Source organism: Trachemys scripta, chromosome 10 (assembly GCF_013100865.1).
Source record: "Trachemys scripta elegans isolate TJP31775 chromosome 10, CAS_Tse_1.0, whole genome shotgun sequence".
NCBI classification, from domain to species: domain Eukaryota; kingdom Metazoa; phylum Chordata; order Testudines; family Emydidae; genus Trachemys; species Trachemys scripta.
The window spans coordinates 60,657,057-60,681,924 of NC_048307.1; the positions used below are offsets into that span (position 1 = coordinate 60,657,057).

At 39.2% G+C, this 24,868-nt stretch overlaps 1 protein-coding gene across 4 annotated transcripts in view; it reads left to right on the top strand.

The window, feature by feature from the left end:
- Positions 1–24,868, top strand: part of NEDD4 (NEDD4 E3 ubiquitin protein ligase) — a 115,561-nt gene that overhangs the window by 22,705 nt on the left and 67,988 nt on the right. For 3 of the 4 annotated variants that reach the window (XM_034784965.1, XM_034784968.1, XM_034784967.1), the window contains exons 2-5: positions 340–413; positions 3,703–3,781; positions 4,546–4,584; positions 11,551–11,604. In XM_034784965.1, coding sequence (XP_034640856.1) covers positions 340–413; positions 3,703–3,781; positions 4,546–4,584; positions 11,551–11,604 — 246 coding nt within the window. Of the gene's footprint in view, positions 1–339; positions 414–3,702; positions 3,782–4,545; positions 4,585–11,550; positions 11,605–18,613; positions 20,292–24,868 lie in introns of those variants that run through there. The other variant, XM_034784970.1, reaches the window with a different exon arrangement.

Here is a 24,868-nt window from a genome sequence, read left to right on the forward strand (position 1 = left end):
ATTCTTTTGGTCCTCCAGGAAAGACGTGTAATCTGGAGGACATTTCCCAAACGTATCATGATGATTTTGGGATATTGAGAATTCAAGTTAACTGAGCTCTGTCTTTAGTATGGTGTGAATCAGTGGTGGTAGTATTTAATAAGAGATGCAAGTAAAACTAATCTGCTACTGAAATTCAGGATGATTTCCATCAAAATATAGTATCTGGATTAGACTAGCTTTCAGTCTGAAATGAGTTATGCCAAAGGTTGGTTTTATTTTACCATAGTTTTAAAAAAAAAAAAAAATCTTTAAATTGAGGTTGAGATGGACTGTAACTTTTTTTATTTTATATTTCAGGAAAACACACGAATTGTGAGGGTGAAGATCATAGCTGGAATTGGTCTGGCCAAAAAGGATATCTTAGGAGCCAGGTAAGGGTATGTGCTTGGTCTGTAAAGGCAGAGTTGATGGTACATCATTTTCTTCACAAAAATCTAATATTGAATAATACTGTTTACTATCCCATCTAGTACCAATGTACCTTCAAGTCCTGTTAAACTTCCTTGCAAAAAAAAAAAAATTAAAAAAAATTGTTTATTATCCAGTCTCTGGCCCTTTCTACTAAGGCTGTCAAACTGAAGACTCTTTGTTGTCTTGCCCAAGAGTCTACTTGGTTAGGTGTTGTAAGCATATTTTTCTGCAGGTAAGGTTGTAGCTAAATCACAGTAGCTCAAAATATTAGCTGTGAATGCTATAATCCCTGTTCTTACCCATGCCTTAGCAGTGGGAAGTGGCAGCTGCATTGAACGTGGGTAGGCGCTAGACCAATGGTCTCCAACCTCTTTACACCCAAGATCACTTTTTGAATTTAAGGGCAACCCAGGATCTAACCCATCCCTTCCCCAAAGCCCCACCCCACTCATTCCATTCTCTCTCTCTCTCTCTCTCACACACACACACACACCCACACCCATACCCATCACTCGCCCTCACTCACTTTCACTGGGCTGGGGTAGGAGGTTGGGCTTTGGGAGGGGTTGTGGGCTCTGGCTGGGGCCAAGGGGTTCGCAGTGTGGGAGGGGGCCCTGGGCTGAGCCTGGGGGTTGAGGTGCAGGAGGGGGCAAGGGGTGCAAGCTTTGGGAGGGAGTTTGGGTGCAGGAGGGGGCTCTGGGCTGGGGCAGTGTTGGGGTGCAGAAGGAGGTTCAGGGTGTGGGCTCTGGGAGGGAATTTGGGTGCAGGAGGAAGCTATGGGCTGCAGCAGAGTGTTGGGGTGTAGGAGGGGGTGGGAGTGCTGGCTCGGGGGGGGGTCAGGGCTGGGGTTCAGGATGCAGGAGGGGGTTGGGTGCAGGGGGGGGTTGGGGTGCTGGCTCTGAGAAGGGGCTAAGGGTTGGGGGTTGCAGCCTCCCGCCAGGCAGCATTTACATCCGGCAGCTCCTTGTCGGCAGTGCAGCATGGCTGTTGCTAAGACAGGCACCCTGCCTACCCCGGCTCCACGCCGATCCTGGAAGGGGCCAGTGCGTCCCCCGGGGTGGGAGGTGGCACATGGCTTCGCACGCTGTCCCTCTCTGCAAGCACCGCCCTGCAGCTCCCATCGGGCTCAGCTCCCCATTCCTGGTCAATGTTAGCTGCGGGGACGGTGCTTGCAGCCAGGAGCAGCACGCAGAGGGAGATCCTTGCCCCCTCTCTTCCCCCCCGCCTGCAGGGCCATGATGGCCGCTTCTGGGAGCAGTGTGGGACTGGAGCAGGCAGGGAGCCTGTCTTAGTGGCAGCCCCAGTGTGGTGCCAGAGATCGCGATCAACTGGGAGATCCTCTAGGATCGACCAGTCGATGGTGATCGACCGGTTGGTGACCATTGAGCTAGAATATGGCACACAGTTCACCAGCTCAGTAGATGTGGGTGACTGTAGAAGGGAGACCGGTTTCAGAGTGGTAGCCGTGTTAGTCTGTATCAGCAAAAACAATGAGGAGTCCTTGTGGCACCTTATAGAGTAACACATTTATTTGGGCATAAGCTTTCGTGGGCTAAAACCCACTTCATCAGATGCATGGGATGGAAAATACAGTAGGAAAATATATATGTAGCAGTACATGAAAAGATGGGAGTTACCTTACCAAGTGGGGGATCGAGACAATTCAATTAAAGTGCGCTATTATCAAAAGGGTGAAAAGTCACTTTTGTAGTGGTAATCAGGGTGGCGCATTTCAAACAGTTAACAAGAAGGTGTGAGTAACAGTAGGTGCAAATTAGCATGGATAAATTAGGTGTGTGTGTTTTTTTTTTTTTTTTTAGTTCTTGTAGTGACCCATCCACTCCCAGTCTTCATTCAGGCCTAATTTGATGGTGTCCAGTTTGTCAAACTGTTTATAGGCCTGTCAGTCTGACATTGATTCCAGGCAAGATAATGGAGTGGTGCAGGATTCTGTTAATAGAGCATTAAAGGAGGGCAGTGTAATTAATGCCACTCAATAAGTGTTTATGAAAAATAGATCCTATCAAACTAACTGATATCTCGTTACGACATTTCAGGTTTGGTTGATAAAGGTAATAGTGATGCTGTAATATATTTAGACTTCTGTAAGGCACATTTTGATTTAAAAAAAAAAAAAAAAAAAAGCAGAGCTGTTCAAAATTAACAAGGCACACGTTAAATGGTGGCTAACTGATAGGTCTTAATATGTAATTGTAAACAGAAAATCATGGAAGAGGGGGTGTTAGTGGGGTCCCACAGGGATTGGTTCTTGACCCTACGCTATTTAACGCTTTTATCAATGACCTGGAAGAAAACACAAAATAGCTGTTAAAGTTTGCGGATGACACAAATTGGAGTGGCGTAAATAATGAGGAGGAGAGCTCACTGATACAGAACAATCTGGATTGGTTGGTAAGCTTGGTACAAGCAAGCAAAATGCATTTTAATATGGCTAAATGTAAATGCATACATTTAGAAACAAAGAATATAAGCCATATTTACAAGATGGGGAACTATCCTGGGAAAGCACTCCAAAAAAGATTTGGGAGTCATGGTGGATAATCAGCTGAACACGAGCTCTCAGTGAGATACTGGTCAAAAGGGCTAATGGGATCCTTAGATGCATAAATAGGTATCTCAAGTATGAGGGGAGAGATTATTTTATCTCTGTATTTGGCACTGGTGTGACAGCTACTGTAACACCGTGTTCCCAGTTTTAGTGGTCAACAATTCAGGAATGTTGATAAACTGGGGAGGGTTTTCAAAAGAACCACAAGAGTTAAAGGATTAGAAAACATACCTTACAGAGCTCTGTCTGTTCAGTTTAACAAAGAAAAGACTAAGGGGTGACTTCATAACTGTCTATAATTATCTAGATGGGGAACAAATATTTCATAATTTAGAAGATAAGGGTATGGCTGGAGGTTGAAGCTAGGTAAATTTTGACTGGAAATAAGCTGTACATTTTTAACAGCGGAGGTAATTAATCATTGGAGCAATTTAGGATCATGATGGATTCTCTCACTGTAAATTGTTAAATCAAGATCTCGTTCAAAAGGAATGACTTTGATTAAGTTCTTTGGACTGTATTCTACAGGTGGTCAGACCAATGATCACAGTAGTCCCTTCTAGCCTTTAAATGAACAGGAGTTGTGAAGATTCTTACATTTCAACATTTTAAAAACTAATTAAGAATAATACTGACAACTGTTGGAGATTTTTTTTTTAACTTCAGCTCTTTTTTTCCAGTGATCCTTATGTGAAAGTGACAGTGTATGAGCCAGTGAATGGAATCTTTACCAGTGTTCAAACAAAAACTATTAAAAAGGTTAGACTTACCTCTTCTCCACCCCCACCTCCCCTTATTTTATCAAGAATCCAGGCAGAAAGCTAAGATTGGAATAAGTAGGACTGCATTTCCTCGCCACCTCTTTGGGGGTAAGAGTTGGGGGAATCTAAGGAAGGGAACATTCTATAATTTACTCTCTTAGTTCTGCAGCTCAGCTGTGGCATTGCTGTCGAATTCTCATTTCAATATGTTTCTTAATGGAAGGGAATGGAAAAGGAGTATGTAGTCTCAAAAGTAGGCCATTCATGGGGAGGCCTGGTGCCATCATGGGGCCTTCACCTTTTCTCTCCCTTCCTCCATCTCTAGCATAGCTCACTGAAGAGCCATGCTGCTATTGATCCCTCTATGACACATAGAGGGGCAAGTAGAAGTTTTTTAGCTCACTAACCTCAAAGCCACTAACATAGAAAATCAGTTGGATTTAGAGGGGAGCATGCAGCAGTCACTGTTCCCCAACTTAACATGCACTCCCTAACTGTCACAGTGACATTCTTTCTGCGCCTTTTCCATGTGCACCGGCCAGAATCTAGCAATATTTGTTTGAGTTGGCTCCCTTCTGCACTACACTGAAGGAGCATGAGGCCTGGTTTTTGGCCTATGACTTCTTGTATCTTAACTAGCAAAGTTAAAAACTTATTTATGCTTAAGAGAGTGTCACATCAACTGAAATAGATGCAGATCTTCAAGCAAGGCAATAGTACAGAACACTGTGTATAATCAAAATGTTGTCTCTTTATCTGTAGACCTTGAATCCAAAGTGGAATGAAGAGTTCTTGTTTAGAGTAAGTGCCTTTATTAGTTTGATTATATATTTTTTACATTCTTCAATGTAATATGCAAGATATGTGCTACTAATATGCACTTAATACTACTAAAACAAATACTTTCACAACTTGCTGTGTTGTACTGCAAAATACCATCTTGTAGCGAATTTTCTTTGTGGTTGGGTAGAAATTTACAGAATGAGAAAAATAGCTCATATTATCTACAGAACCAGTTAGTCTGTTTCTGATGCATCTATTTGAGGTGGGCTATTAAGCACTGATTTTCAGTTGAAGAAATTTTAATATTCTGAAACACTGAATAGACTGCTCTTCCTAATTGTGTAGTTCTGCAGCTGCATTACTTTTGGTGGGGAATAGATCTAACATTTAACTTTTTCTTAAAGGGCTTATTAATCCTTTTTACATGCACCAAACCAGCCTCTAGAGGGCATGCAACAACTTAAGCAGAAAATTGTAACTTTCCTCCTAACTTGGACTCCAATTCGGGATTTAAAAAGATAAATCTATTCCAAAGTAAATTAGATAATTCAAAGCAAAATATTGACAAGAATTGCTTAGTCATATTCATTTTTTTTTATATTGAACTGGTAGCAGTGGTAACACCTGAAAAACATGGATAGATAAGCTTGATAACTGAGCCATCAGCTTTAAACAAAGTATGTAACTATTGAATTTGTGATCACTTGTATAGAGTTATATTGATAAAGTTTCTAGAGGAAAAATGCAGAAAGATGCGCTTCCTGAGTATTGGGTGAGTATTGGGAGTGGGGAGGAAGCAGAGAAACGGAAGTAATTGGGTCCTGTAGACCATAAGAAAAGGGTACTGAATCCTTTTTTTGCGCCATGCCATGCCATGCCTTTCCCCATCCTCTCTTCCGGATACCATTTCATGAGGCCATATGTAAGAAGGAAATTAAGAGACCCAAGGCAGATATTGCAGAGTAAATAGATAAAAATAAATACAAATAAGAGATTCTGTAAGTATTTCAGAAGGAAGCTTTTGAGGGAGCTGGTGGACCCACTGGACCACCAAAAGGTAAAAACCTGGGAAGATAAGGATATTGCTGAGAAACTGTTTTGAGGTGAGGTCTTCACTAGAGCAGGAGAGTTGTTGAGGTACTATTCGAGATTGATGTGTCAAAAGAAGAGGTGCTGGAACAAATTGATGACATAATAAGCATCATGCCATCTGGACCTTGTGACCTATCTCAGAGACTTCTGAAATAATTTAAGAATTAAATGGATTAGCTGTTTTGAAAAAATATGCAGCCTTGTTAGAACAGACTACTGTACTAGAGGATGGGAGGGTTACAACTGTAACACCTGTATCTTTGAAATAAAGTGCTTGGAATGATCTTGAGAGTTGAGACAAGTAAGCCTGCTCATGTACATGGTATATTAGTTGAAATAACTAAAATATAGAATGCATACAAGATCATTATTTTCTAGGACTAACCAGCACAGCTTCTACAAAGGAAAAATTGGACATCACTAACCTTTTTTAGAATTGTTTAAAATGTCAAACTAGTGGATAAAGGACATTTATTTGGACTTGCAAAAGGCCTCTTGATGACCCTTGCAAGAGATTACTAAAGAGACTAAGTAGTCATGGAGTGAGAAGTATATTAATAGTCAAGGGTCAGTAAATGGTTAAGACAGGAAACCATTGGAATAAATTATCAGTTTTCATCATGGCAAAATGTTAAAGTGGTGTGACAAGGCTCCATTTTAAGACTGTTTTCTATTTTGGAAAAGGGAAGAGCAGTTGGGAGATAACTTGAGATAACACATCTGCTTGGGGTTAGTCAAGACTAAAGAAGAGTGGAGTTTTCAGAGATGTAAACAGGCGAGGTGAATTTCATGCTAAATGAAATTGTGTGCCTTCATGCACAGTAATGCACATTGGAAGAAGTAATTTAAATTACTTGTATATGTTACTTGATACTAAATTCAATTTGCCTAAGGAAAAAAGATCTGAGCATCACTGTGACCAGAACATTGAACACCTTTGTTCAATATGCAGCAGCAGTCAAAAAAGCAAATAGATGCATAAAGATCAGGGTGGAGAACAAAATGGAAATTTATAATGACCTTATAAATCAATGGTATGCCCTCACTTAGAATACTGTGAATTCTGACTGCTGCATCTGAAAATGATAGCAGAATTAGATGGAATTGAGAGGAATTAAAGAAATGAAAAACTCAGAGCTGAGATAATTAAGTTTGGACCCAAAAGCAGACACAATAATGAATGGGTAGAACAAAGGTAGACTAGGAACTTCTGAGCACCTTTTGCTATAACACAAGAACAAGGGTACATCGATTAAGTTGAAAGGTGGGAGATTCAAAACTAACTTTACAATTTTTCTCACAATCTAAAATTAAACTGTAGAACTAATTGCCATAGAATATCAGAGGTCAAGAGCTTTGCAGGAGTTCCAAAAAAGAATTGTAGTTTTAAATGTATAGCAAATATATAAGTTTATAGTATTAGAGATTTGACAGGGATTTACCCTTAAGCATCAGGATTTAGAAGCCAAATTTTAACTATTGGATGGTGGGGAATGGTTACAAGAAAACTTAACCTGCCCCCAAGTTATCTGGTAAGTACAGGGTTTCTTGCATCTTTCTCTGAAATACATGGTACTAGCCCCTGCTGGGGACAGGGCAGTAGATTAAATGGACTGCACTACTGATCCAGTATGGCAGTTTCATTATTACTTCTGCGCTGTTTCATCTGGATAATCAAAAGTACCTCTGCTTCAGTGTGGGGGAATGACCTAGCTAGTTTGGGCACTCTGCAGCACCACGAGAGCTCCCAGAAAAGTCTAGCAGTAGTAATGGCCATCCTACCTTGATGACTGCCTGATAAGAGCCAATTCATAAAGGAGTGCATCTGCTTTATCCCCTGGTTAAAAAGTGAGACATGATGGAACCAGGGTTTGATCATAGCCCGAGCCTTGCCTCATCAATTCCAATACACTGATTTACTGGATGTAGCAGTGGATTTTCAAGCCCTTGTGCCCAACCTACTAGATTTCTTTGTCTCAGAAGCAAGCTCAGGTTCTACCACTCAATTTGAGGTCCAGTCTGACAGCCTGGATGCTTGCTGGATGAATGTATTCTTTATTGTTCTGCAAGAGAGTTCTTTGAATTTCTTCAGAGCAAGGATCTTCTGCAAGAAACTCATTCTGAAGTGGGGAAAGATGAAGAATTTCAGCTTCACCAGTCTTCCATTCCATTTGTCCTGGACTATTGGATCTCCCCCTTATCTCTGAAAGTTTGTTTTTTCTGTCATACGTTGGTACATGACACTTGTATTCTTTCTTCCTACTTAAATGGCTTGGTTTATGTTTTACCTCCTGTTCAAGAGCAGTCCCCATCCTGGGACATGCTGCTTTTCAAACTGACATTACAAGGAAATTCTGGTAATAGCTCCATATATTGAAAAAGAGGGCATTCCTCGTCAGGGCCGGTGCAAGGAAGTTTCGCGCCCTAAGCGAAACTTCCACCTTGCGCCCCCAGCCCTGCGGCAGCTCCGTGCCCCCCACCCCCACAGCAGCTCTCCCCCCTCCCCCAGGGGAGCCGTGCAGCAGCTCCCCACTCCAACTCACCTCTGCTCTGCCTCCTCCCCAAGCATGCTGCCCCCACTCTAATTCTCCTCCCCTCCCAGGCTTGCGGCGCCAAACAGCTGATTGGTGCTGCAAGCCTGGGAGGCAGGAGAAGTGGAGAAGCTGCTGTGCTGGGAGAGGGAGTCTGAGCCACATGTGTCAGTGCGCCGCCAGCAGCCCAGCCCAGCCCAGGAACGCTGTTTTTAAAAAAAAAAAAAAAAAAAAAAAATTGGGGGCACCACTTTTTGGCACCGGCCCTGTTCCTGGTGGTAAACTCACCTAGTTGATTCACAAGATAGAGGAACTAATGGATGACCCACAGTGACACACTCTATGCTGTATCCTTATAGGGTAAGGATGATCCTTGACCCTATGTAAACTTCTCCCAAAAGTGGCTTCTAATTTTAATTAAATCAATCCTCTAACCTACGGTATTTTACCACAAGCCATATTCGCTACCTAGGGAGGCTGGGTTATTTACTTCATGGGACTAAACCATTTTGAAAATCAGTGACCTTCATATGTTAGACTAAGGGTTGCTCATTTCTGCTCAGACTGTCAAAGTGGATCTGACTCTCCATCACTGCTGTCATTTAGCAAGGATCCTTTCTCACTTAAAGTCTTCCTGGTTAACGTCGTTTCGTTGCTGATCAGTTAGGGAACATGGTCATTTAAAGTTGTGCAATGCTCCCTTCTAACGTTGTTTAGCAGCCACCTACTTTGTCTACTGCTTGCAGGAAGAGCTGCCTGTTGCAGCTAGCTGGTGGGGGCTTGGAACCAGGGTGGACCAGCAGCCCCCCTATCAGCTCCCTGCTCCCCTAAGTTCCCTGTGCTGCAGCCATCCAGCAGGATAGCAATTGCAGCTGTCCCTCCCCCCCACTGCCATGTGCTGCTCCTGCCCTCTGCCTTGGAGCTGCTCCCCAAGACTCCTGCTTGCTGTGTGGGAGGGAGGGAAGGAAGGGGGGGGCTAATGTCAGTGTCCCCCTTCCCCCTGCTCCTGCACCCCGCATAGCGGGGGGGAGACACCAGGGCTCAGGATGAGGGAGCTTGCAGCAGCTGGTCTTGGGAAGCTGATCTAAATAACAAGGCAGTGTACTTAAAGGGGAAATGCGCATATCTCTCTCACACATACCCCCTCCCTCCATTCCTGCTGCCTTGTAGAGTGAGAGAGTTAACCCTTGAGGGCTCAACCAATTGCTAGTTCATCATTTAGCAGTAAGGGAAATATCCCACCTTCTGACTCCTCCACCTCAACCAAGCTTCACAATCATCATCACTGTGTACCAGAATTAAATTGTTTGTTTAAAACTTATACTCTGTGTGTGTGCTATATATAGTCCGGGGTCAGCAACCTTTCAGAAATGGTGTGCCGAGTCTTCATTTATTCACTCTAATTTAAGGTTTCGCGTGCCAGTAATACATTTTAACGTTTTTAGAAGGTCTCTTTCTAGAAGTCTATAATATACAACAATAGTTTAGTTATATGTAAAGTAAATAAGGTTTTTAAAATGTTTAAGAAGTTTCATTTAAAATTAAATTAAAATGCAGATCCCTCCGAACCGGTGGCCAGGACCCTGGGCAGTGTGAGTGACACTGAAAATCAGCTCACGTGCCACCTTCGGCATGCATGCCACAGATTGCCTACTCCTGATATAGTCTTTTGTCAGGTGAAAAAAAATTTCCCTGGAACCTAACTCCCACATTTACATTAATTCTTATGGGGAAATTGGATTCGCTTAACATTGTTTCACTTAAAGTTGCGTTTTTCAGGAACATAACTACAACGTTAAGTGAGGAGTTACTGTACCAAAAAGGAGATGAGCATGTTGTACCACCTCTGAGGCATCTTCTACTACATGTCTTAAATATCTCCATAGAGAGAATGCTGCTACCTGGATTTATGGCAATACCTTCATGCAGTATTATTTGCAGGATTTAGCTGCTATGTGATACAGCAGGTTAAGGAGAGCACTCTTGTAATCTTTTTTTCAATTGTTTTTATAATGAAAAATACAAAAGGGTTAATGACTGTATATGTTCCAAAAATTGTGCACGCTGCAGGATTTCCAATAGAATTCTGCAATTTTACAACTTGTTAAAGCTGCAAGACCAGACAATACTACATGCACATAACACGATAGGATGGGAGTCACAGTAATAAAGTAAAGACCTAAATGAATAAGGAGAAGTAAAGAGAGGACAGGGAGAGAATGGATTAGATAGCGTTCTTTGAGTATCTCAAGATTTTTTTTATCCACTGTGTGTAGAAACAGGATTCAGATATCTTCAAATTCATATAATTGCTCTCTACAGCGATTGGCTATTCTTTCTTTGGCTGATTACACATACAGTTCCAAATACCACTGTTCTGGGCACAAAGCTGCTCTTCCACTTTGGTAAAATCACATGCTTGATTACCTTGTACAAGGGTGTTCATACAGATACCAGGGTGAGAGTACTCCTGGGTGGCAGGCTACTTTTTTCTGTTTAAAAACTTAGTTGTGACACTTGGATCAAATATGTTAGATTTCTTTGAGCACCTTGGTTCCTGCAGCATTTGTTTTGCTGTGGATGAAAGCAGGCAACCTTATGTGGAATAAAGTGAAGTGTAAAATAAGCTTCATTACTCTAAGAATTCATTTGCCTTTCTGAGTTGTATCATATCTCCACTCAAGCACTTTTCTGTTTTGACTTAGAACGTTGTAGTTTTTAGCAACAACTTGTCAAATGATTTCTTCAGAACAATGACTGTTCAGTCTCAAATATTATGTACTGAACTTAATTGTGTAGAACTGTCAATCATTTTCTTTAAACACAATAAAGAGAGGCATCAAAAACCAATGCCTGACTGAAGCCAGACAAAATGAAATTAGAAATTAGGCACAATTTTTAACCGTGATGAATAAACTGGAAAATTGGAACAAACTGGTAGGGGCAGTGTTTGATTCTCTATTCCTTGTCATCAAATCAAGACTGGATGTCTTTCTGGAGGATATTCTTTAGTGAAACCCAAATTATTGGGCTCAATACAAGAATAACAGTGAAATATTTTGGCTTGTAATATACAGGAGGTCAGATTATGTTATTTAAGGCTCTCTTCTGGTTTTAAATTCTGTGAATCTATAAAATGCACAAGGTTTGTGTCAGCATTGATACTAATCTTATTAAAAGTTCAAATTAATTTAGAAATAATTAAACATTTTATAAGGAATTGTCCTTTTAGTGCCAGGTTTGTGTGACCCGTCTACCGCTTCCTGTTTAAGCTTAGAATATTTGCTTAGCAAAAACAAATACTGCAGCTTTCCAAATACCTTGACTAACTAATAACTGTTAATCTCTTCCTCTTTCCTAGGTTAATCCTCAGCAGCACAGGCTTCTTTTTGAAGTATTTGATGAAAACCGTTTGGTAGGTCATTGTATATTAGAATATTTCTGTTTTTGAAGACAAGCATGAAATCAAGTTTAGATGGACATGTATTAAAAAAGCGGCTCCATAAGAAATTAATTTTGATAAACATGTCAAATTTAAGGCTAAATCTGACAGCTCATCTTTTCTTATTTGAAGTCACTACTTTCTGTAATTCTTCTGTATTACAAATTTTGGAACCCAGTGTCTTAGATATAGTATCTTGTTCAAAATGTTTTCATGGATTAGTCTTTCACCTGATTTAATTATATTTATCGTTTGAGGGGTTGTAAATGTTATAGAAATTTAATTTTGGTTATGGTAACTCTCTCTTAAATGATCTAATACCTGTTTTACCACTACCAAAATTCCCGTAGTAAAGATAAAGGTTTCTCTGAGACCAGTGTGGATTGATTTAAATCAGTGATTAAAACCGCAATTTTTATCATAATTTAAATCAACAAGAAGGAAACGTTGATTTTTAAACATATTTTGCAATTGTACCTTACCTAGAAGGTTCATTCCCATTCTTTGGTATGATGATTAAATATGTTGATGAAACCAAATATAGCCTTCTAACTAAAGTTGGTGCTAGCTAGGAGGATACACTAGGTCTATACACATTTATTTATGAAATAAACATTAACATACACTTATTCTAATTCTTAATTTTAAAGTTTTTGTTGAAAAGGTATATGATATGTCTTTACTACATGCCTTTTTATTCTAGATTTGTGTCAACCTATGATTGGATGAAAACTGGAATTCAGTTAAAAATGTATAGAAAAAGTATTTAAAAATTGTTTTTGTTTTTTTAACACTACAGTAATTATACTGGATACAGAAGAGAAGAAAAATTATTCAAAATACATCTTACATTTTAAAAATGGACTTATTAAACTATGTATTAACTGTAGTTAATGAATTGACTTTTTCTGGTCACTATGGGCCAGATTTTCTAAGGTACTTAGGCGCCGAAAGATGCACATAGGCTAGCCTTTTTAAGTGCCTATCTGCATCTTGAGGTGCTTAAATATCTTTGAAAATCTGGCCCCATGTCCTTCAAGTTCTTAGAAGTAGTAGAGCTTATCCTCTCCCACCTGGTTTTAAGTCATAGATTGGCAGAAGAAAACAAGCTTTCCTGCTTTTTCAACACTCAATCAGTTTCTTAACTTCGAATGAACTAGTACAAATGAAGGGAAATACTCTCTGCACCTACTATATAAATTGAAACTAAAAATAATGGCAAAATCTTTTCTGCACAACCAAAACTGAAAGTTTGAATTGATATCAAAAGATAAAGGGTGCTTCTTTTTAAAATGTATACAAAATGGGGACAACCCTCTAACTCAGCTCATTGATACAGCATATTTTTAAAATTATATTAATTTAAGTAAATTTTAAGGCTTAAATTTGAGGTTGTAAAACAAGTTATAACTTGAAACAAATTTATTTTTAGAACTCTAAATTTGATGTTTGCCAATTTTAGTTAAATATTTCTGTAATGTTCTATAAAAAATAGTTTATCTACCCTCTTGGAGACTGGCCATCAAGAGCATCAACTGTTTCAGCAGATTGGCAAATGAATCCCATAAAATGACACTTCAGGCCTTGTGCTTCAGCTTTCATTCAAACTAGAGTAGGAGTGCTCAAAAGGCACTAGGATTTGACTGTTAACTAGGGGTACAATTTCTAAAAGCACCTATATCCCATTTTCAAAAGTTTAGGAGTCTAAATCACTTAAGCGCTTGTGAAAACTTTACACTAATGAGAGTATTTAAAGGGGGGGAACAGTATGAAAGTAAAAATCATGATATAAAGATGGGCAGAGTGAGCTTTTGACTTCAATGAGGTGGAGAAAACAATCATAGGCCTGGAAGTGACCTCGAGAGGTCATCTAGTCCAGACCATCCCTGGCAGGTGTTTGTCTACCTGCTCTTAAAAATCTCCAATGACCAAGATTACACAGCCTCCCTAGGCAATTTATTCCAGTGCTTAGCCACCCTGACAATTAGGAAGTTTTTCCTAATGTCCAGCCTAAACCACCCTTGCTGCAATTTAAGCCCATTGCTGGTTGTCCTATCTTCAGAGGTTAACGAGAACAATTTATCTCCCTCATCCTTGTGACAACCTTTTATGTACTTGAAAACTGTTATGTCCCCTCTCTTCTCTTCTCCCAGACTAAACAAACACCATTTTTAGAATCTGCCCTCATAGGTCATGTTTTCTAGACTTTTAGTCATTTTTGTTGCTCTTCTCTGGACTTTCTCCCATTTGTCCATGTCTTTCCTGAAATGTGGTGCCCAGAATTGGACACAATATTCCAGTTGAGGTCTAATCAGTGTGGAGTAGAGTGGAAGAATTACTTCTCGTGTCTTGTTTACAACACTCCTCCTAATACATCCCAGAATGTTTGCTTTTTTCGCAACGGTGTTACACTGTTAACTTTATGTATCGCTTGTGATCTGGTATGACCCCCAGATCCTTTTTTGCAGTACTCCTTTGTAGGTTGTCATTTCCCACTTTGTGTATGTGCAGCTGATTGTTCCTTCCTAAGTGGAGTACTTTGCATTTGTCCTTTTGAATTTCATCCTATTTACTTCAGACCATTTCTCCAATTTGTCCAGATCATTTTGAATTTTAATGATATCCTCCAAAGCACTTGCACTCCCTACCAGATTGGGATTGTCTGCAAATTTGATAAGTGTACTCTCTATGACATTATCTAAATCAGAACCAGAACTGATCCCAGCGGGACCCCACTTGATATGCCCTTCCAGTGTGACTAAGAACCACTGATAACTACTTTCTGGGAATGGTTTTCCAACCATTCATGCACCCACCTTACGGTAGCTCCATCTAGGTTGTATTTCCCTAGTTTATGAGAAGGTCACGCAAGACCGTATCAAAAGCCTTACTAAAGTCAAGATATATCACATCTACCACTTTTCCTCCCTGCCCCAATCCACAAGGCTTGTTACCCTGTCAAAGAAATCTGTCAGGTTTGTTTGACACAATTTGTTCTTGACAAACCCATGCTTAAAACTAAACGCAATATTTTATTAATCTACAGTGTAGTTCAAATAACAATGTTGCCTTTTCTGGATCGCAGTGCCTTCTCTCATACTTGATAAAAATGAGACTATTGTTGAACACGTACATATTCTCTCAACTGCTACTGGAGTAATGCCGACAGACCCTGGCTGTCATTGGATGGGATCAAACCTCGGGTCTTTGAAGCTTAGTGCATGAGCCCCTATTGCATGAGCTAAAAGCCACGTAGCTATTAGCTAAGGCTGTAGCAAACTCCTCAATCTTTAGATGAGGGATTCTCAAACTTGGGCTCATGACGCCTCAGGGGATCACAAGGTAGTTACATGGGGGTCGCAAGCTGTCAGCTCCCTGGGGCTGAGAGCCCCAAGTCCCCACTGGATTACATTATCTCCCCCATTTTTAACTTATAACATGCTCAGAGGCTTGCTGTGTGAAAGGGGTCCCCAATACAAAAAGTTTGAAAACCACTGCTCTAGATGGTCTAGGTGTCACCAGAGGGGGGCAGAGTTCCACACCAAGCTTGCCTGGGTTACATATTTCCCCTAACTGAGGAAGCACGTCCCAGGCTTCAGAGACTTCCCGGTTGATATCCTGGATGAGACCCTGCTTGTAATGCTGGCAGGATTAAACCTGGGTTCTCTGAAGCTTAGTGTATAAGTCTCTACTACATGAGCTAAAAGCCACATGGCTATTGGCTAAAGCTGTCGCAGACTCCTCAATCTCTAGATGGACTAGATGCCACTGAAGGGGAACAGAGCACCACACCAAGCAGGCCTGGGTTACACTGGCAACAAGTTTCATAGATTATTTTTCAGTATGCACCTTTGTCTGCCTAGGATTCCAATATTTCTTACAGAAAAGACAAAATTCTCTGCTAGCACCAGACTATGGGAATTCTTCATCACAAGAATGGCAGTTCAGGCTGCTACAACCTCTTGCCTTGTGAACTTCTTCATTGTGATCTTAGAAAGCAAGCAGGGTAGAAATGCTCATGAAGTGGAGCAGTCTTAGGAGATGAGAGGAAGTAAATGAGGCTTATGTCTTCAAATCATTGCTAGAAGACAAGATTCTGTGTCAAGTCCAGCTGTACCCACTAGTAGGCTTCTTCTGTAGCTGAGTGGACTGACAGTGACAAGCTAAGATACCTACAGGTGGCCAGGCACTACTGTTTTTGCTATCCATAACTGGATAAGTGTTAAACTATGAGATAAGTCTTGCTACTGCAATTCTTGTTCACAATCTGGATACTGGCTGGTAACAATGACTACTACTTCCTGGTAGAACAATTTGATGTGGAAGAATTAGTGTGCTCTGTACATGGTGTGTACAGCTATACAGCAAAGAAAGTACCACTGAACCATAGTCATCACTGTTGCGAAAAATCTTTGAGATTATATTTGAATGGGATTGTTGCTGTATCTTGCCAACTCTTTCATCATCTCAATAATCCAGAGTTGTGCATTAAAAAAACCACATCATTCTGTGGTCAACCAGGTCATAGTGGATCAGAAGTCATTTCATTATCAAAAGTAACCAGGTACGGTCATGATTCATCTAGTGTGAAAGGACACACTTAACTTAAATCTAGAGCTACTACTTCCTGGCTAAAGTTATGACTGCTTATCTCTTCTTTAGCATAGTAAAGAAGGAGAAATATTGCTTAAAATTATCTTTGTAGTGAATAATTCTGCTTTCTTGCTATTACTAAGTTTTATCCGGTAGTAACTTTCTATAGCAAACTTGGGTAACATGATACGTTTAATTTTGTTGTCCTCTGGACTAAACCAAGTCAGACTATTAAATTATAAAGTCACTTCGCTTCTAATTTTAAAAAAAAAAACAAAAAACTTTTTTTTTTTTTCCTACCAAAACTTGAAACTCAAAGAAAATATATTGCTTAATGGTTATACATTACTTTCTGAACCTGTGACCAAAAAGGCTCTTTTTGGAGTCCAACAGTTGTTTCTCCAAGTGTAACTTTGATTAGTGATACTTGGTGAAATAGCTGAACTGTTTTACTTATTAGTCTTTTTGTGACTAAGCTATTTTATGTTGATGCATTTCTAACCACAAATTTTGGGTAATCAGGTTAAATGAACCCTGGAGTAGTACACCTCTACCCTGATATAACACGAATTTGGCTATAACGCGGTAAAGCAGAGCTCCGGGCGGGGCTGTGCGCTCCGGTGGATCAAAGCAAGTTCGATATAACGCGGTTTCACCTATAACATGGTAAGATTTTTTTTTTTTTTGGCTCCCGAGGACAGCGTTATATCGGGGTAGAGGTGTATTAAAAAACAAACTTGTTGCTTGCAAACAAAAAGTACTGTAAACTTGGTCCTGGCTCTTATTTGGAGAGGAGGTAAAACTGTTTTAGTGCACACTAACCAAAAATATAGCAATGGTCATGTAAATATTGAGCAGAAAATATCCAATAGTATGACCTATGAAAGGATAAATGGTCTAGTGTTCTCTCCTGTTTGAGCTTTACCGGCAGCAGTAATTCATTCCATGTTAGTATGTTAGTTTCTCATTCATAGCCAAATGTTTACTGCTACTGACACTTCACAGCGAGACTGCTTTTTTCCAAAAGTCCCACTAGGTGTCAGCAAAGGGCCTTTTCTGTCAATGTGGGAAACACCCAGAGAAATTCTGTCATTCTAGTGTTATATTTTTGGGAAAAGTTACCAGTATATTTTTACCTTGATTAGTCTGATTGTGTTTCCATAGTGTTTTTCATCAATGGATCTCAAAGCACTTTACAAAGGAGGTGCAATTGTAATATATTCTTGTTACTGTAGTTAACTGTGAATGCATGAGATTACTATACAGTCTGCATACAATATCTTATACATATCTTGTACAATGTAGCTTTCGAGTAGTCTTCATCTGTAAATTGTACTCCATAGATTATGCAGTCATTTTAAATATGCAACCTATACTATACATCCCTAGAAAGAGTGCGTGTAAATTTCTTTAATCTGTACCTGTACAGACCTAAAGATTGCATGCCAAAAGCATGGTTGAACACTTAATACTCTGCATCTATAATTCATAAATAACCAGATACTAGTCCAGAACATAGACTACTGGCCAACAATTTAAGTACTTAAATTTGAAATGTAAAAAGTTGTAAAAGTGCAAAAAACTAACGAAGCATACCTTTAACCAGAAAAAGGCTAAAATATATTCATTAGGAAAGAACCTCTATGCTAGGCTGAAACCTTGAGTGAAAAAAGAACAAATTTTATGGCTTTATTTAACCCAATTACATCTCACTCAAAACGAAACCAAAGTAATATGGCACTATAGGATTCCACAGAATGTGAATCCATGTTAAGTGTCAGCATTTAAGTGTGATTGCCCAATAGCTTTCTTAGGACTCCCAAAATAACTCCTAATTTTTTTTAACCTTTTTATTAGTATGAAATGGGTTAGTTCTTTGGCTTTTTCATAACTTCAGACTTCACCAGTTTACTTGCATGGGTTACTATTTGGAAATTTAATCCTAGATTTGATACTCAGTTATATGGGACTTCATTCCTACCCAACTTCCTGTAATTCTAAACCTATGGGTAAAAATATTAGTAGTCATACACTGCTGCAGAAAGCACAGACATGTTGGTTCAGCTAGTGTAGCTGCAGCAAGAATTGCTGTTTTAAACTCGAAAAGCTAGAATATTCTTGGATTTTATTCATTTATGCAAATTACAGAAAGTAACATTGCAACAAGATTGGCAGTGTGTGTCAGTGTGCTGCAGCTGAGTTAAGCTTGACGGTCGTTGGAAATCAAGTGCTTTGTAAGTGAATGCATTCTGACTACAATCAAAGACAGTCCAGAAACCGCAGTTCAAGGATTGGCTGACTTATTTTAAGAGGTGCTTTTTTATTATATACTAGTTAGTATCTTGTTGAAATTGGGACAAAGGCTGCATCTTTCATGGGATCTTACTTTTGTGATGTGTTTGAACTGGATCTCAACTCTGTGCAGCTGCCTCTAGCCTTTCTGCAAAAGGAGCTTTATGGTTCTTACTCGCTAACATGTGTGCAAATGAGAACAAATGGCACGTCGGTTAAGATTGCATTTTGCAGCCCGAAGAAGCAACACTGATCCTTTATCAGAAATCTCCGGAGATGGTTTAGATAGTAACATTCATGTGTATTTCCAAAGACCTTCACAGAATTCTGCACCTGATACTATACAAATGAAGGTGACTCCCAGGCAAGCTGTCTTTCCAACAGTAATGCAGGAAATAATTAATCAACAGCAGCATTCAACTGTTTCTTCACTGCAAAAGAACAACAAAAAGAGCACTTCGCTGCAGATTTCCCTGCAGTCTAAAAGGTATAGTGAATGTTTTCAATCTGATACAGTAGTTGCTAGTGAAGACACTTTCATCAGTGTTGGTAATGAAGGAAATGCTTGTAGCAGGAATATGGCTGATTACAGATCTAATATGCTAAACAGTAGCAGCCATTTGAGCAATGCTGCCATGTGCAATGGCAATCTTGGCGGTATTGCAGCGAATAACAGTGGATCCTTCAGTAGTACTGGCAGTGACTATGAATCGTGTACAAGTAACACTAGTGATGGAGACTCATACAGCAACAGTATAATCAGTGACAGTAGTAGTTGCACTCTTTCCACTGGTGATGATACTTTCTGTAGTAGTATTGTATATAATACTACTTCATATAGAAGCACAGCAAACAAATGTAATTCCTATAGGAACAATATATATCAGGAAGCTTTATGTAGAAGTAAAAATACTACTTTTGATCAAGATGGTTTGGAACAAGTGAAATTGCCAATGAGGAGGAAAACTAAAATTCCACTACGACGTTTTTCATCATTGGTAATCTTTCCTAGGAGTCCTTCCACTACCCCACCAACTTCTCCAACATGCTTGGGTCCTCTACCAAGCAAGGGACCTTATCAAACATCACATCAGTTCATTATTTCTTCTTCTGAACTGGCACAAAATGAAGATCAAACAACTTCTTCTTCTTCTAAAGGGTTCCTTTCAACAGCAGTCAATGGACTTCGACTATCTAAAAGCATTTGCTCTCCTGGTGAAACTAGAGATATTAGACCTCTTTACTTGAATAGTTCATTACAGGACAAAAATCAAGCTGCAAGTAGCGCTGAGCAGACAACCTGTGAAAAAACATCCGACAGCTTCCCTTGTATTTCAGTTCATTTCACTCAACAAAGAGAATCTGCATCAAGGGATGAAATGGTTAATGGTTGCTACAGTCCAGAGTTATCAGAAAAGGAATTAAATTTGTACTCTGATGCAAAGTACCCTAATTTAAAACTAATACGTAGCACATCTGCATGTTTACCCTCCAAAAAACATTCTGAGTATCAGATTCTTATAAACAAATTAGAAAGACCAAATACACAAATGAGGACAACCCACCATATTCTGCAAAGAAGTGTTTCATTAGAAGGATCTTGTCAAAAAGTTTCTTGCTGTTTATCCAGTCTTAAATACAAGTGTCCTAAGGCAGAGACATCCCAGTTGCACATACAGTTCACACCTGGAAATGAAGGAAAAACTAGTGGCTTTCCAAAAAATGCCAGCATCTGCAAAAGGGAATCAAGTAGTACTTTGTGGAGGCCCTACAAGGTGAGTTTTTCTCAAAGGAAAAACTAACACTATAAATCTTTCTTTGCCAGTGGATCTGAAGTAATAGAATGATAGCCTGTGATCAAAGCATAAATACAAGACATTTATAAATGTTAAATTGTTAACTTATTAAAACATTTTTGCAATACTGCATAAAGTATGTATTCTAAATGGGGGCAGGGATGTGATAGAGAATTTTTTAAAATCTCATTTGGTCTTTTCTACAATCTATTGTCCTTTTTGGTCAAAATTCTCAGTCAAGCACCTGAATTTCAAATATTAATTCAGAATCATAACTGATTACTTAATTTACATGCAGATAAATGGTTTACCTTATTATGTAGTAGTCTAGATATTGAAGTTCTCCTTGACTTGACGTTTTAGCTTAAATTTGATTTAAACTGTATAACATTAATCCACAACAGAATTATTTTTTGCTGAAATATCTAGATTTTAAAATGCCTAAGAATGAATAGATTACTTTAAATATTTGATTTGCTTTATATAAATTTTTAAAAACGTTTTTGCAGTAACTTGCTGTGTGTAGAGAATTAAAAGTAGGTTTTGAGTAGAGTAACTGTAAAATACCATTTGTATCTGTATACACCCTGAGCCACAGGAATTTTAAGCGTTTCCTCCCCTTTTTTCTCTAGCCACTAGTTCAGCCCAAGCTTTACACTGTAACTTAATATCTTTTCCAACAACATTGCTGTTCAAATTAGTTCTTGAGTTTAGTAGTCTTAAGTTAACTTTTTTGAGTAATAAAACTCCTTTTGAACTAAACTAAACCTCTTGTGTTAACTGGTGATGCAATTTATATTTGTTAATAACGGCAGTCAAAGCCACAAGAAAAGTAGGTTTATAAGTTTGTTTAAATGATCCTTTGTTCTTGAAAGTCATTCTGAAATTCTTGCAAAATTTCAGACTTGCATAGTGCTCTTAGCTATGAATAAAAATGTGCAACAACTAGGCATTTTTACAAACTATTAAAGTTTTAAGTATACAGTAGACTTAGTGAAGTGACATTTCTACTATTTTACCACCTTGCTGATACAAATGAAAGGGGAGTTGCAAGTGATCTGCAATTAATACTAATCTGGAGAGTTGCTGTAGTATTACCTTGAAGTCCTATCCTGCAGATTTTAGTTCTTTCAGTGAAAGTATTGCCTGACTAGGGCCCACGCCTGCAGTCCTTTGCTGTTTATTTTCTTTCTTAAAATCACTGTCAGTACCTTTTTATTTAAAAAAAAAAAAACTCTCAAAATATTGGTCTGAATTTTAAACTTTGACAGAATTTATGATCTACTGTGATTTATCAGTGTGTATTCTTTGGAGTATGTACTTTTGGAAAAAAGGCTGTACTAGATTGTCCTGGAAAACTTTAAATCAGTAAGAGAACTCTTACTTAAATTGCAGTGGTGTTGTAGTTGTGAAATATTCCCTAATATGTAGAAAACCAAGTAGTCTGAACCTGCTCATTATAGAAATTCCATTAAGAAGATGAAAAACTGTTTAAACATAGTGCTTAAAAGTGCTCTTCTCTTGGTTTTCCACTTACAGCTGTTGTGCTGTTAATGTCCCTTGTCTAAAAATGTAAAGCAAATTAAATGGTTGCAAATTCAAATTAGAAGCCCAGCCTATGAAAACAAATGCTTGAGTAAAAATTCCAGGCAAACTTCAGTCTTCTAAAGAAAATAATTTGAAATTGAGTTTCTTGGCAGACATGTTCATGGATTAACCCTTCCTATGATTCTGGCAACCTTTGAAGGACTGTGTAGCAAGTAGTATATGTCTATTACTGAAGTGAGTGGGTTTTGGATTTGGTGGTGGTGGTTTGTTTTTTTTGTTTGTTTTGCCTTTTCTAGCAGCGGGTATTTAAGCTTCATGGTTAAAACCTAGAAACATGATCCTGGACAGCCAATTTTCAAAGGGGCTGAATTGTCTTTCAAATTGTGCTCACAGTTGTGAACACGCTTTTCATGCACATGCGAATTACCTGCGTTTATGCATCCAAAACAGAATGATGGCTGCCTTTTGAATACTGGACACTAAATATGATTTGCAGTAGTTAGTGAGTTTCAGGTCCTTTGTGTAAGACAACATGCATAGAGACCTCAATTGACCCTTGACCTTTTAATGTAAAACGAGCTTTTACAAACAGTTCTGTAAAACAGTTTACCAAAATAAGCAAAAAGAGCAGATTGAATTGACTTTGTAGTAATTCAGCAACCTGTTAGAAGAAAAACTGTAAACAGTAATACATGTATCATAGCAGGCTTATTAAAAAATATAATAGATTTCTACTGTAATAGTTCGTTAATTATATAGTAAATCTAATTATAGTGAGGGTATTGTGACTCATTTAAAAACAACTCCCAAAATATTTCTCTTGACTCCAGTTAGTCTGGCTTAGTATACTGATATGCTGAGTCTGGGTTCAAATTTAACAAGCTGATATGGGAGTAGCATTTAGTAATGTCAACTATCTGTGCAGAGCAGTCATGAAATTAAATCAGTACTTTGGTTAGAGACTCCAGTGTCTGAAGCAGTGAAAGGTCTATGCATTCTTTTTTTACGTGCCTAGCTACTAGCCTTCAGCCACATAGTATCAGGTTTCTTGCTCTCCATAATCAACAGCTTAAGTCAAGTCTGCATTTTTAAAATTTAGTAAGAAACTTCACTTCTGTAACAGCAGGCCTTACACTATTTCAGTTGAAAAGTGTGGGAGGAGGGCTGGACCATGTCTCTCTATTCATCTTTATTTGAAATGTACCAAGGGAACCTTGCAGTAAGTTGTGCAATGTATGTGGAGGAGGGAAGAGGATTAAATGCCCTGATTGCAATATCAAAGTGCTTGGCCTTGACTTGCTGACTTATTATTTTAATTCATATGACGCTTCGTTGGGGTGGAAATTATTCTGTAGCAGAAGCGTTGAACTAATTTAACTTGTTCATAACATGAATTAGGCTTTTTGAAGGGGTGGGAATAGGCAAAGGGATAGAACAAGTTACCTGGTCTCTTATAAAGGCATATTTCCAATTTTGGGGGGGGGGGGGGGGGGGGGGGGAGTGGATAGTACAAGTCTATTTCTTTCAGATCTTTAGCTGGAGTTTGCTTACATTACAGTTTCTGCTATTATGGTATGCCACTGGCAGCCATGAGGTTAACCACTCCTTCCAGATCAGAACCATTTTTACTTTGAATGTGTGAACCTGGTAACTAAGCTGGGAAGTCTATCCCCAGTAATTAAGTATAATTCTGTATTCGAAATTTTAAGGTACATTTTAACATTATCCTCATACATTTTAATACTTCCCTTTTTTTATTTTTACTTTACTGATTTTGCTAGATTTCCAGGTTTGGTGAATGAAATTTGCAACACTTGAGCAAAAAAAACCCTTAAAACTCCCACTTTAGAGCTCATGAAAGCTTTTGTACAATTAGTCTTGTGTGAAGGAAACTTTCAATTTGAACTCTCAAACCTCTCTGAACCAGAGCGTACTGGTAACCAAAAAACTCTCAGTATTCCATAGTGAGTTTTACTTGGGGGGAAGTGCTTCTGAAGTTCTTGTAGCAACTATGTTAAACTTAAGCTGCATGGAGCATCAAACTTCAGCATGAAGTCCTATCTGTTAGGAGACTCATGTTGATCAAAACACACAGGCAAGCAAAGGACAGATGCATGGGATGGATATAAGCAGCAAGCAGTGACTTTATTTAATGCTGGTGGGGGTGCTATGTGCCCATGCTGTACTTATACCTGGAATTTAACTGGTTTCAATGTGAGGTTTCAGGGCTACCACTATATAACCAGTAACTCAGAGTAGACACTCTTTGGCCCGCTCCTAGGACTCGACTCACTGTTGAATCCTTTCTCCTTCCCGTGTGTGTGTGTGTGTGTGTGTGTGTGTGTGAAGGGAAAGGTTATCAAGAGGGAACCTCAGTCTGGGAAGACTTTAGGTCGCCTCTGCTCTTAAGACACAGTCCACCAACAGAATTCCAGGTCTCCTTTATCTCTGGGAACTGGCCCTTTTAGCCTTTATTTGCAAGGAACACCAGCCGCAACTTGTGATAAGCTAAATGGTCTTAACTTTGCTAATGTTAAACTTTCAAGTTTGATTGTTTTCAATCCGACTGTCCCTACATGATGCTGCAAGCAACACAAAAAAACCTAGCAGATCTTTCCCAGTTTGGCCTCAATGGGGAAAAATTCCTTTCCTGTCACAAAACAAGCAGTTACTCAAACCTTCAGCATCTTAAAAACACTGTTCTAAACTAAAATTAAGGGGAGGCAGGGTGGGGCATCCAGCAGGAGCAAGAGACTATTTTGAAAAGTTTGTGAGAATTTAAATAGGTGGATGGGGTGACACAAAAGCCATTCAGCTAGCCTGGTCCCGTCCCGTCCCCCTCTTCTCTCCCGCCCCCCCCCCCCCTGGAAGTCGGCCCTTAAGGGGAGGGCAGCCCCATCTTGCCACAGGTGATGCATACACTCTTGCATCTCCCCTATGCTCTCCAGACACTGTTACATTCCTTACAGTCCAGTCAACATTTCCCCTCCCACTGATTTTAAAAATGT